At 35.8% G+C, this 14,025-nt stretch overlaps 3 protein-coding genes and 1 long non-coding RNA gene across 5 annotated transcripts in view; 2 read left to right on the forward strand and 2 right to left on the reverse strand.

Annotated features, from left to right (window-relative positions):
* Positions 1 to 14,025, forward strand: part of LOC139975557 (uncharacterized) — a 466,508-nt gene that overhangs the window by 160,473 nt on the left and 292,010 nt on the right. The window lies entirely within an intron of this gene.
* The window catches only part of LOC139975547 (uncharacterized), a 199,342-nt gene that overhangs the window by 129,008 nt on the left and 56,309 nt on the right, over positions 1 to 14,025 (reverse strand). The gene's annotated exons all lie outside the window — the stretch shown is intronic.
* LOC139975539 (elongator complex protein 5-like) overlaps positions 1 to 14,025 on the reverse strand; it is a 133,212-nt gene that overhangs the window by 88,822 nt on the left and 30,365 nt on the right. The gene's annotated exons all lie outside the window — the stretch shown is intronic.
* On the forward strand, positions 6,010 to 13,737 carry LOC139976296 (uncharacterized). Its single transcript, XM_071984955.1, has 7 exons — positions 6,010 to 6,362; positions 7,969 to 8,078; positions 8,555 to 8,705; positions 9,557 to 9,738; positions 10,671 to 10,815; positions 11,236 to 11,360; positions 11,878 to 13,737. The coding sequence occupies exons 1-7, from the start codon at positions 6,293 to 6,295 to the stop codon at positions 12,196 to 12,198; spliced, it is 1,104 nt and encodes a 367-aa protein (XP_071841056.1). The 5' UTR covers positions 6,010 to 6,292; the 3' UTR covers positions 12,199 to 13,737.

Consider the following 14,025-nt stretch of genomic DNA (forward strand, 5'->3'; position numbering starts at 1 on the left):
CAATAATTATATTTTATTATTGTGCAAAAGCCACTGGGCAGCACCCCCAATCAAATATTTTTTATGACAATTCGGGCAATATGCACCAAGCTACTGAAAGAAAAAATATTGCAATGTGTCTTTTAATAGCTAAACTTATATCATTATTTTCATTATTATTGTAACGACTTGCCCAAAAATGATAACCAATATGGAAAGGTAATAACACGGCAAATGATTGTATGTAATTGGCATGCGATGTAATAACCGATGCATGTCTACATGATATTCACATGAACACGTTGTACGCGCGCCGAGCGTATTTCAGTATGGTAATATTTTCGGGTTAAGTCGTTACAGCCCCCCCCCCCCCTCCCATATCAAATTGGGCTCCAATAGGTGGCGACCGTGCAGAATTATGGAAGTATTAAACTGGTGATGTTTAAATCGATTGACGGAATCATGATACCACATGCAACATTTGCACTTCGATTTTACTTACGTTTTTCTATTGACTGAGGTGTTTACGTATCGTTCATATTAGCAAAAGATGTTTCAGTAAATTCAGTCTTGTCAATATGTTAAGGAAGATGTTAAAACGAAGAGAACAAATAAAGCTTGATTTCAGTGAATCTTGCTCCATAGTTTAGTTTTGTTTAATTCAATGCATCATAGACTCCGTGCTCGTATGAATTTTTCGTAGCGTTTTGATCCTCAAATCAAGTTTTCAACTTCAATCTTGGCCTTGCTCTAAATGAAGAGTTGACAATAATGTACATTATTTACATGACATAAACTTTCTTTCAGTTTAAATCCTGGTAAAAATGTCCTTCAGTTTTCGTGTTTATTTTTTAAATTTGAAACGACTCAAGCAAACACTTCACAGAATGGTCTGGGCAAGAGTTGTACTTGCTTTAATATAGCATTGCTAAATTAGTTTCAGGAAACGCTTTTCACGATAAAATAATCGAAACTGAAAATTTACATACTTTAAAGGCTTTGTGTGTCCGCACAAAGCCTACGTGTAATCAGAACATAATATTTGTGGTTGCTGTGTGATTTACTTTCCCTGAAAAGATGACTTCAGACAAACTGTTAGCCTTGATATGTCATAGTTCATGGAATAACTATTTCTGTGTTGAGAGTATTCATCATTCAGGGATAATCTAAACAACCAATGCACAAATTTCGTTATTAGCATTATCGGAACAGGGAGGAGTTGAACAAAGAAGAGATTAATGATCACCATACTTTATACAGTGGATATACTTATTGTTAACATAGACGTAAATTAAAATCATGCGAGGATTGAAAAACAAGTCTTGACTCATGTACTACTGTAGATCCATGTACAAATTATTGGAGATATTATATACAGCGATCATGTTTGTGATGGCGAAAGTAAACTACATTAGTACGTCGAGTATAAAAGCATGCATACCCTAAGTTATCCACATGTCATCTAAACACTCCCATTTTCGAGATTTTCTTTCGATTTGATATTATTCCTCTTGACTTTGTACGAACGACACGGTCACTTCACATTACAACCAATTATGGTGTTCAACGCTTATTAGTGTGTACAGCTTGTTAACTGATGTTAACAAGAAATGCTTTTCCATGAAAACAAAACGACGCTTTGTTAATCTATATTGCACCACATGTACCAACGTCACATCAGTTATAAAGTGTATTACATGATTTCCCTTCACGTACTGTGTAACAAAGCCAGAACGTTAATATATACTATAAATAACATTTTATTTATGTGTATATATGGCAATTCATTGCAATATACTATGTATCATTCGTGGTAGTGCTCGCAGTTGCTTAGTCCCAAAAAATGCGACCAAGGGGAAATTAAATCGTTGTCGTCATGTGCGCCAATCAGTCAGTTCTGAGACTGTGGGTCTTACAAAAGGTCATTAAATATGGAGGGAAAACGTCATGTAGGTGAATCAGCTACACACTGGCTCTCCTCAGCGAGCATGATGGCGCTAACAAACGGACAATAGTACCCAGAGTTAATCCCAGCAATGGTCACTCCCGCAGTATAAATTGCAGATAATCTAATACCTTTCAGGGCAACTCGTCCACATATTGAATTTAAGTATAGGAATGCTACGGCTTCCATTCCAAATTTATTCCTATCTCGATTACACTTTCCCCTTTTCTATAATAGGTTACATAAATTTCTGTATTAAAGTATTCAAAGCATAGAAACCGACAGACAGTCTTCCCTCGTACACACCAATTGATTAATTTTGGAACCAAACGCTTTGTTAAACATTATGTTACATCAGTTTAAGGGCGCTCGAATCATAATGCTGAATTTATAAGTAATATTATATCGATTGACGCCCGTTTCAGCTTCCTTAACATAAATACTGCATAGAAAGAACGGATGTATTCAGACTCATACCACCAAATGAAATGTTTTTTAATGATATATGATACAAAAGTATACCTTCAGTGATTGACTGTTTTCGAGTGTAACGGTATGTTGACAAATAGTTCTATGAGTACAGTATTCATCACAATTACACAAAAGCACCATAGCGAATAAAATACAAATATTAAAGATGAAGAATTGTTTTTGAGTGTAAAGAATACTCATTTAACAATATCATACTGTTCATCGTCTTGTAAAGGTTCGCAGGGAGAGAGATAACCACCACTGTCATATGTAAATGAAGATGAATTTATGTTCACATGGTTCTCTGTGGGAAGAATTCTCGGTAAAACGTCTACGGAAGCATAATACATTTGAGTTGTGTCCTTGTTTTGTTGAGAGTTTGTCACATAAACGCGTCTAAGGAGAAACACAACAGCAACACAAACAACAACAATGATGATCACCAAGGTCAAATATATTGCTAGATTGGTTACTTGGAAAGACAGAGGTTAATATGATATATGTGCTGTTGTTGTGATGACTCTATCTCCATAGAAACCAACACATTGTATGTCAACTGAGTATTCGTCACTTCCGGTATCCGTAAAAATAAGTTCGCCTTCATTAATATCATATATCCAGTGACTAGGGATGCTAGTCCAGGTTAGGTTAACTTCACTCACATTACTGGTACAACGTAATACTGCATTCCTAACATCACTAAAGTTTCTATTTGATGGATTCACTGTGACAGAGAACAATGGGAGGAACAGAATATGTCCGAAGGAGCAAGATCCTTGATAACGCTGATAAGGTGCTGGTAATTGTTGAGAGACATTGCAGACAAAGACACTATTATTAAATGATGAGTTGAAGTACGATGAGAATGATAGAGTCTTAGAGGGATGCGGGTGAGAGGATACTGTCCTGGTTGAGTTGTTAGTGACGTCATTGATTTCATCTCCATCTCTGATGTAAGTTGACATCATCACTGGTGGGTCTCCTTCCTCTGAAGTACAATTCATCTCGAGGTCACTTTGTACCGAATCCTCAAATATGAATCGAGATGGATATGATGACGTACACATAGGTTTTGCTTTAACATCAATCGGATTAAAGCCCAATATTGTAACAGATCTTTCAATTTGATTCCTACATTGAAACAGTGTACCGTTTATTTGACTCGTTAATTTATTTATAGTCAACAAAATAGTTGTTGAATTAATCACTTTAAGCTGATAGGTGGTAGAAAATTTACCCTGCAGTTGCGAATCTATAACTAGTTTAGTAATTTTCTTATCAACGGTTAAAGCCTCCACTTGTGAGATGTTTGTCTCCTGTTCACAGTAAATCCCTACTTTACTTCCAAAAGGAAAGAACGCATCATAATTTTTCCTCTGAAAGTCTGCATATGTAATATTTTCTTCGGAAGCATGAATAGTAGAGAAAGCAAAGATTGCTATCAATATAAACGTTGCCTTTGTATTCATTTTAAAGCATAATGTGCCAGTCATATAAACAATGGTTGGCTCTGAAAATAGTCCCGTATAATTTATAGCTTGACAAACTTCAATAGAACTCCTTATTACCCCCTTATAAGTGATTCCATTAATAAATATGGGATATACGTCGAATTTCTTTCCCGAACTTGGAGAGATTATCACATAATTCCATCGCTTCTAGTTAGCTTTTGGTGAAAGTAGTATCTCCAGGTGTCATTGCTTTACATTACTGCTTTACATCAACATTTGCACTTGTAACTCAAAAGTTCGAAATTTACTCGAAAAGTATTTGCTTTCATTTTCAATCATATGAAAGAAATGTTGTCTTTTCATTTCCGCTCGACATTTCATCTGAGAACTCGATTATCGCCAAAACTCGAAAAACGATCTACTTTGCATGGAAGACGTTTGACTTTATTATGAAAACTGACCGTTGCTGTCGTGTTTGCGAGTACCATATATGTTTGACATGTCGACTTTTAATTAAAAAGAAAACGGTCGGACTTCTCATGTTGACTTCTTATCGATATTGTGATGAATATCCTCTATTAACTGGTGGTTTGGAAGAGAGAGGGAAGAGTTCAATGACAATAATGTTAATAACGGAACCCTTCTTCATCTCGTATCGGTTTGATTCGTTTAGTATGATAGGCATGCTAGTGAAATCTAATGCGAAACGTACCTGCGTCATTAAAATCCTTCAGAAATTACCCACCATAGCGTACTGGTCTAGAATAATTAATCCATTTTTAAAGATGATAACTAGAATTAAAAGCAAAATAGGATTAACTCCATTGGGATGAGTCCTTTGCACATTCACTTGTTATGTTTGGAAATGTTAGTTTCGTCGGAAACGTCGGTTAAATTTCCAGGCTTTCCTGACATGTTAAAGAAGATGTCAAAACGTATATTGAGCAATTACAAAGCTTGATTTCAGTGAATCTTTCTCCATAGTTTAGGTACTTTGTCTAATTCAATGCATCATAGACTTATTGCAAATATGAATTATCGAACGCAATATATATTTTAGTAGCGTTTGATCTCAAAAGTTTTCAACTTCAATTTTAGCGTCGCTCTAAATGCAGATTTGGCGATAATTTATACATTAATTTCGTGACATGACATTTCTTTCAGTTCAAACTTCCTGCTCAAAATGTCAGTCTTTCAGTTTTAATGTTTATTTTACAATTTGTCACGAATCAAGCAAAATATGGTCTGGGCAAGAGTTGCACTTGCATTGCTCAATAAGTTTCAAGAATTGCTTTTCACGATAAAATAATCGAAACTGAAAATGTACATACTTTAAACTTACTTTAAACGAAAGTAAGTTGACATCATCACTGTTGGGTCTCTTTCCTCTGAAGTACAATTCATATCAATGTCACTCTGTACCAAATCCTCAAATATGAATCGAGATTGATATGATGACGTACACATAGGATTAACATTATCATTTATCCTATCAAAGCCCAAGATAGTGGCAAATAATTGCTGGTCGCTCAGACATGCAAAAATTATGTCATTTAACTGACGGGTTAGGTTATTTATTGTTAACAGAGAAGTCGTTGAATTAATCACTTCAAACTGATATGTGTCTGAGAACCTATCCAGTAAAAGCGAATTTTCAACTATGTTGATAGTACCTTTATCGTAGATTTTGATGTATGTCCAGTTTCTTGTCTTCTGCACACAGTAAACCTCTACCTTACTACCGAAAGGGAATTGTTGTACGGGATCATCTCATATCTTTCGAAATTGTGCATATTTTATCTCCGCTTGAGAAGAATAAGCAATCAAGAAAACAAAGATACGTATAATGAACAAAATAACCTTTATTGCCATTTTAAAGCTGTACTTTTTTAAATCTTTATAAGTGTGCCAATGTGTTTTAGCAATGTTCGCTTACAATTTTAATCACCTATTTATAATCAGCTATAAAGCTGCGATCAAAAGACGTTATAGCTAAAAGTGAGTCTTGAATGGTTATTCTGATGCACTAAATAAAATGTAATAACTTAATTTCCAATACTAATCTGGTCCTTTGTGAATAAAGAGTGCAGCACATATTTCTTGCAGAGGTGAAGGTGTGTATAGTCGACTAGAATATTTATTGCGCTGTTAAGCTAGTACACGCTAAGAACTGTTGGGCAAGTTTAGTTGGGTAATAATTTTTTTGGCAAAAATTGCCCAACTCCTGAGAGTCAATTACTATGTTTGTAAGCAAAATGTTGCTTCATGCACTTAGCAAAGGGTTTGTGCCAAATAGTTGAGCACAAAGAGTGTTGCGTGCAACAAATTCGTTTGGCCTTCATTGTTCTGCACTGCAATCGCGCCATACCGTACCTGTGCGCAGTCTCAAGCTCCGAAAAGCGAACGGTGATTTGTCGTAATACTTGCTCTATGGCCGTAATTCATCATGTCAGAGCCTGAAGTCAAAGCAATTCTCACCAGATGGGGAATGGATGAGCTAATAGAGACTTTTGAAGGTAGTTATTTGTAATTTCCTTCGCCAAAACCGTAAAACTATGCATGTGCGGCATACACGATTTTAACTTCCGTCCGTTGGCCTAACGCGAGGCTAGGTCGCCGTTACTATTTGTTGTAGGCATATACGTTAGCCTAGAAGTAGTAACAGTAACGTTTTAAATTTTAGCTTAGCAAGTAGGTATTATTAGTGTTAAGATGTAATGTGAAGTCTTATGTTATGAATATGATAATGGGCTAGGCTAGTACACAGAAACTGTGGTCACGCTCCACCGAAAGTATGCACCAAGGGCCTAGTCTTGGCCAGACATTTCGTACTCATTCTTTGTGATAGTGATGATTTGGTGAGCCTAACACCATGATTAGCCTAGGCCTAGGCCTAGTTACAGAGTTTTTACCAGTTGAAATGTTGCTTAGGCCTAGGTTGCAATTGAGACCTGTAATAGGCTAGCTATGCTGGATTACTGGAGGTCCAACATAGGACCAGGCCTTAGCCCAGCCTACCGCAAGTATGCTATATCACCACTCAGTTATGGTTTAGTTATTTTCCTCTAGTCTTATTGGGAAGTTGCTGCCACTGGGGGAGGGGGTGTCCCATGCATGACCACTTTGTAAAGCTCAAGCCTGTATAAAATTTGACCTAGGCCGACATTCTGTGAATGAAAAGGACAATTACCTGTTCTTTGAGTTCTTTAAGGAAAATCTGTAAGTTTAAGAATAAATCATGTACTTATTTGAAAACCGTTAAGTATTGTGAGTTGCTACAGTATTTCAATTCCCAATCCGTTTTCATCCTGTATGGCAGTCTGTTCCTCGATTTGATGTAAACATTTCTTTATTAAACTATCTAATTAGCAGCACAAATATAGTGTTTAGATTACATTAATAAATTGGCAAAATCAGTCAAAATCCAAACCTACTATGTACAGCAGTTTCTCTGTTGTACATCTAGCCTCAAAAGCGCAGTGCACAATAGGTATAGTGTAATCAAATAGAACTTGCATATTAAACTGAGATTGCTCTGTTTCATTGTTATGAATCTGCTGTGCGGCAAATAGTAACACGTACAATACTACAATAGCTGTAGGTTGGTTACGCGCAAAGTATGTTGGCGATTGTAGGCCTATGTAGGCTAACTATATGAACCGATGCATTATGAAAGTTTGTTATTGTATTATTTGCATGACTATCATGATAATAAGATTGGTTTTTGGAAAATTATAAGAAACTATTAAAAGTAGAATTTTGAATTTTCTATCAGGAATAGGCCTCTACGGTAGAGATTTGCCCGCACCAAGTAGATATAAAGCGCCGGGCGGGATTTTTTAATTATTGCCAGGCGGAAATTCCTAAGAAAAATGGACAGCTGACAAGTTTGCTTGTTTTGATTTTTTATTCAGGAGTTGGCTTGTGCTTTGTTAGTATTTACAGGAATGGTGGTCTATGTTTTCTTTAATTTGCATTCAGTTGGTCTTTTAAGCCACCTAGGTTACCAATTTCAAACATTGGTCAGTAGTTTTCTCAAATTGTTTTGATCACATTATTCACATAAATATGAATAGGTTTTAAAGTAATATTGTTTTCTTTCTTGTTTGTTGTTTCTTTCAGACAATGAGATCGACCTTGAATCATTCAAACTTCTTGATGAAACTTCACTGAAAGAGCTGATTCCAAAAGTTGGGCTCCGTGTCAAGTTTGCCTACAGATTGAAAAGCTATGTTAGTATTATGACCACTGTTTCTGCATACTTTACTTTACTACATAGTTACTATCATGTTATTAGTATGCTTCAAGTGTCTGGCTACATTACAAGAGGCAAGTGTAGAAGCTCTTCTTGGTCATTTAAAATACATACATGGCATTCATTCCGGAACTGGAACAAAACTAGTGTGAGGGGGCCAATGGATGTGTGTGGATGGGGGGGGGGGGGGGTTATTATCTACTTATAAGCCAGAGTGACACTATCTGTTGGTGCATATTGTACCCCCTGTGCTGGATTTGCCACAGGAAATATCCAAATAGACTCAAATTTTGCACCAAATGTGGGCATACTTACAAAACATCAAGTAATATTTGATAACCAGTGTCAAGTAAAAAGGGAATTATTGTAGTAAACACATTATTGCAGATATGTTTAACTTTTTGAAGGGATTGGGATAGTTAATTGTGAAATTGGTGGTATTTCATTTCGCAGGAGGCATTTTACACTAAAGGCACCAGTGGGAGACCAGCGAGCGGTTGGTTGGAAGAGCATCTTAAATACAGTAGAAAACGAGTGAAGAAATACAGCACAACTGAAGAAGCAACATCACCAGAAGGCAAGCATGATAATGATGAAGACACTGGTGAGTGTGAAACACTTGAGTAACTTAGTCAACACTGAATTGAAGGGCCCCTCACCAGTGGAGGATAGGGGTGGGGGAATAAAGAAAGAACCTTGATAAGAAAGCATTATTGTACTGCAAACTTGGGATGTTCCATAGGTTTATGAAAGGTTTTGATCCCCTTGGGTTATAGGAGCTGTTAGGGAGTGTAGAGAATGAGAAAATTCACCCTCACTAGGCAGTTGAACAATTTCTAAATGTTTTTTGTATTCTCTTGGTAGATGGAAGGGGGTCCCAATTGGCTGGTCAATTTTTAGTGAACATGTTGATATGTAAGGAAAGATTCATTGTGCTGCAAGAATAATGTTTCACACTAACACAGTTTTTAATCCTGATGTTGATGTGAATGGGGGGGGGGGGGGAAGGGGTTCAAGGTGGACTTGGGGATTTGAATCTTGGCACTCCATTAATATCTGGAAAAAGCCTGGATGGATGAGCAAATAGGAGTAACCTGGTAGTGGGGTGTTAATATAAGAAAAATTTGTGCATTGAATTTCACTACATTCAGATCACATTGCTGTCTTCAAAATGTAGTGTTACAATAAGAAATGCTTTCCTCAACCAATAGTATCTGTCTATTTTGGTGCTAACATTAAGTTTCATCACAACTTAGTTTTATGGTTTCAATGTAAAGAGAAGCATATGCATTCATAGTGGCTTATGTGTGTGTGTGTGTATGTGTGGGTATATGCATGTGTGTATGTGCTCAAGACTAGAAACTTAGTCAGATCTCATATTTAGTTGTAGGTGGACCATAGAACCCTATTATTACCTAATTAAAACCGCTATGCATTTTTGCATTCTGATTTCAGATGATTCTGTGTCTGAGGAGGACACCCAAAAGATGAAGACGTGGCTTCAACATAATGAGCAGCCACGTGCTACTATGGAAGAGTACATGCTAAAGACAGCAAAGAGAAGACAGATACTGATCAAATCAAAAGGCTTCAAAGAAGCTCTTGTGGAGTATCCAAAGATACTACTTCCAGGCATGGTAAGTATTGAAAAGTCAGCATATTGTAAATGCTACTAGGATGAATGGGTTTGTTCATTAATTTCTACCTCTGCAGCTTATCTTTTGTGATGTTTTATGGAAGTAGCTGTTTTCTAAGTCACAGCTGTTGAGAATGGGAGGGTTCTTATGTCTCAATGACAGTGCTCTTGAATTAATTGTGCTTGGAGCATAGAAAGAATGCAACTTTAACATAACTTTTAAGAATATTGTGCTGAACAGTGATTGACTCAGAACATTCCTTGATAATAGCTGTTTGACCCATTTTGTAAGGTTTGTAGATGTTTCCAACATCTTGGAGCATTGATGACCTGATACCAGGTTTGTGCTTTTAATTCACAAATGGTAATGGTTGAGTTTGGAAGACAAATATATGTCTTATTGTAATACTTTACATTTTGGCTGCCCTTGCAAATTCATTCAGGCTTTATGCACATCATTACAGGGGTGGTAAATGAAGGATTAGATATAGGCCTACAGATATATGCAGTGTGACAAGCTGAAATAAGACTAACCGGTATTCTCCAAAAAGATGAATACACAGTTTTGCTGAGTCAAAGCTGAAAGATTAAATGCACCAATTCTGCAAGAAAATGCTGCAAACATATGTAGTTATGGTCTACTTTCTCCAATTTGTGATTTGAACGATTGGAACGAATGGCAAGTTATCCTTCTGGTGAAAAACGGTTTCTCACATGCCTAAATTCCTGATATGTGCTTTAACTAAAATTTCTTGTTTCTCAATGCCTTTTTGCATTGTGTCTTTCTAGTAGTTTTGTGTGATTGACATTGCACTAACCTCAGCATTACGTCAGTGCAATCAGTGATTTACCAAATTATTTCCCATTCCATTCTCCAAATGCTCTCCTTTAGTGAATAGTTTTCTTTACTCTCCCATCTTAATGTATATACAGATTGAACAAGATTTCCAAGTACTTCAACCAGAATCAGCAGAAAAATTGTATGAGAAGTGGCCATCTGTCTGCAAGGTCATTTTATCATATACGGAAAAGAACTTTCCAGGATGGATGAAAGAACTTCCTTGGGACTGCACACTTTGTAAGTTGGATTAAGCATCTCAAACCAGTAAAAAAGTTTTGTGTAATGTTACCAAAGGAGAAAAATTTAGACAAACAGCTTTTGACTAATAGTATGAAGTATGTGTGTGTTTGTGTGTGAAAAGAAGGATGTAATTGTCTATATTACCAATTGTAAAACCTTGGTAAATTCAAGGTTCATATGACACACACAGGAGACACACACATTGAGCAATTCCCTTAATCAACTGCCTTTGACTTATGTTTAAGCATATATTTTTCACCCCTAAAAATTTGGGCATCCCATCCCTGCAGTAAAATGGAAATGGCAACCCATGATTAAGGGCAGTGCACTCACGAGGGGTTTATGCAACTATTTATAAAACCCTGCAAGTTCGTATAACAGTCTATATGTACATTTTTATTTTCTGCGTTTTGACAGTGACAGAAGAGGAACTTGGATTTTTTGCTCTGCCATATGTATTTCAGAGTCGGCACAAGAGAAAGAAGGGCAGAGGATCTATGTCAGTTTCTGCCAGTGTAAAGGCATTCATAGACATCCGATCTGTAAGTATTGAATATTCATTCAGTTCATAGATGATGTAGGCTGGATATTTATGCAAATCTGCTGGCACCCTATTGACCATGTGAAGCTACACTTGTGATATGCCACAATATGCTGTTAAACCAAGATTTATTCACAATATTTGTAGCATTATTTGTTATGACACAGTTAGTAGATATTGATACTTCAAGGTCAGCATCAGAGGCTTTTTCATATCTTTGATGGTATCATCGGTCAACAGGGGATATCATGAATTTTGGTGTCACAAAATGTTTAGTATTGTCAATGTTTTTCATTACAGTGATGTCTACTCAGTTGCCAATATCAGTAAGCCATTTGTCTGATATGCATTCATTTATGCTAATAACAAAACTTTATTATGGTTATCGTGAAATAAATTATTTGCCTACACTTTTTCCATCGTTATATCTGCCATTAGTCTGTCTGTCTGTTGGTCAGCTGTGTCTCTCTTTCAGTCAGCATTTATGTGAATGATTTATACATCCTTTATCATTACAGAACGTGACAAACATCAAGTCCTTTTGTGGAGATATAGATGAAACGGTACATCCACAGCCATTTACTGTAGTTCTTTGGGACTTAAAGCAGAAGTCTCGTCAATTTTTTGTGCTGATTGAGAGAAAGGCTCTACCTGCAACCTCACTGTTGAAAGCCATTGACACATGCTTCAAGATGCACTTTGTGTTCGATATTGAGTATCAGCCTGACTGTGAGGCATCATGGCAATTTCTGCAAAGCATTATTTATGAGTTGAACACAGCTATCACAAAGGAAATAAGCTCTGTGAAGGCTTTCCGTGCCTATTACAACTCAATGTAAAGTATTAAACCACCAGCTGCTATACGTGTAACTGCCTGCATTGATAACCCTGTTCTACTGTGTTGGTTTGTAACTTTTCTGTTGTAAGTTCTATAATGGACTTTGTTTGCTGTAATGATTAAGTTCGCTTTTCATGAATATTATGTGTTAGTTTATCACTTTCATTCAACATGGCTTGACTAGTTTGATGGTTAAGATTGAATTGTTTACCTGAATAGTATTATTAATATAGCAGTTGATTATGATTGAATAGCTTGATTGTGATATTATGTATCATTGTTTATGACTGATTGGTTTGGTTACCATTGCCATGTTGGTACTGATTTATTATGTAAGCTACATGACTGACTAGTTTGACATCACAAATAGTATGATAGTTAATTACAATTAATTAGCTTGATCGACAGTCAGCATAAAGATATTTCATGGGTTATACATTGTAAGTTTGATCAACATAACATGTAATTACCATATAATGATTTATTAGTTCAACTACATGAATGATTCAAGTCTCTGACCATCAGGAATATGGTGGGTTTTGTTGGTCAACATTGTTGTTTAATTGATTGGTTTCTTAATTAGTATCGTGTGAAATCATATTGTTGTTGGGTTTTTTTAAGGCCTTAGATAGAGTGGTATTGATAAACCTGTTATTTTGATGAATTCTTTATTTAGGCATAGATACTTAATATGAGGTATGAAGTATATCATAAGTTGACATCAGCAGAGGCTATAAAAACTTAGGTACTCTGCCTGCACATGCAGGGATTGCAAAGTCAAGAAGCATTTGGATATATATAGCTCAATTTCAAAAGCCCTCCATGTATTGTGTTCCAGGCCCTGAGATTTTCCTGACCTAGCATTGCAATGAAAACTTAATTGTTAGATATGTTTGTTAAAACTGTCACTTAACATCTACCACCTCCTGAAAAACAAACAGTTATAATAATAGCAACAACAACGATATTAGGGTTTATATTACATTTTTCAATTAAATAGAGTAGTGAAAGGGATGACCTCACTATGAAAAGGAATTTCATTAACATCATCAAACTCTTGCCATGTTAGTCAAAGATTTCAGGCCTGGTTTACTTGCAAACTCTACAAAATTTACAGGCTACATTTTACAGTGAATGATAACAATTTTTAATTTTTTGGTATCACATTTTTGCTTGTTCAATTTAAACCCAAATGATAAATTCTTCTGGGGAATGTTTATGTAATCATATTATATATGTGCAGATGCACTTAAAACTTATATCACAAGATAGAAAACAAAAGAATAATTAACTGCAAGAGAAATTGTATAAATTGCAAAATGTTGCTTAAGAGAAAGTGAAAAATAAAGCAGTTTGCGAATCAGAAACTTACTTGGTCCATTCTGTGATTTGATTTGCATGTTTGTAATTGCTGTATAATCTAAAAATCAACTGTAGCAAAAAGTGACCAACATTGGAGAATATAATAGTGCTAGAAATTGGGGAAACATAGCACGTAAGAATTATTAGCACTTTTTGCTGAACTGTGTTTAGCACAGGTTTTTCCTAAACTTTTTGGTAAAACTTTTCATAAATATTGGGTAAATGTGACATTGCCCATAGTTTAGCAGCTCAAGTTTTGCCCAATTTTTAAGAAAAATGTTACCCAAAAGTTTAGGAAAAACCTGTGCTAAACACAGTTAAGCAAAAAATGCTAAAAAAGTTTCACGTGCTATGTTTCCCCAATTTCTAGTAATTATATTCTTCAATGTTGGGCAATTTTTGCTACATCGTTCTTAGCGTGTATACAGTTAAAACTAACTTGTTTAGATCATTTTTTACAGACAAA

This window comes from Apostichopus japonicus, chromosome 11 (genome assembly GCF_037975245.1).
Source record: "Apostichopus japonicus isolate 1M-3 chromosome 11, ASM3797524v1, whole genome shotgun sequence".
Classification (NCBI taxonomy): Eukaryota; Metazoa; Echinodermata; class Holothuroidea; order Aspidochirotida; family Stichopodidae; genus Apostichopus; species Apostichopus japonicus.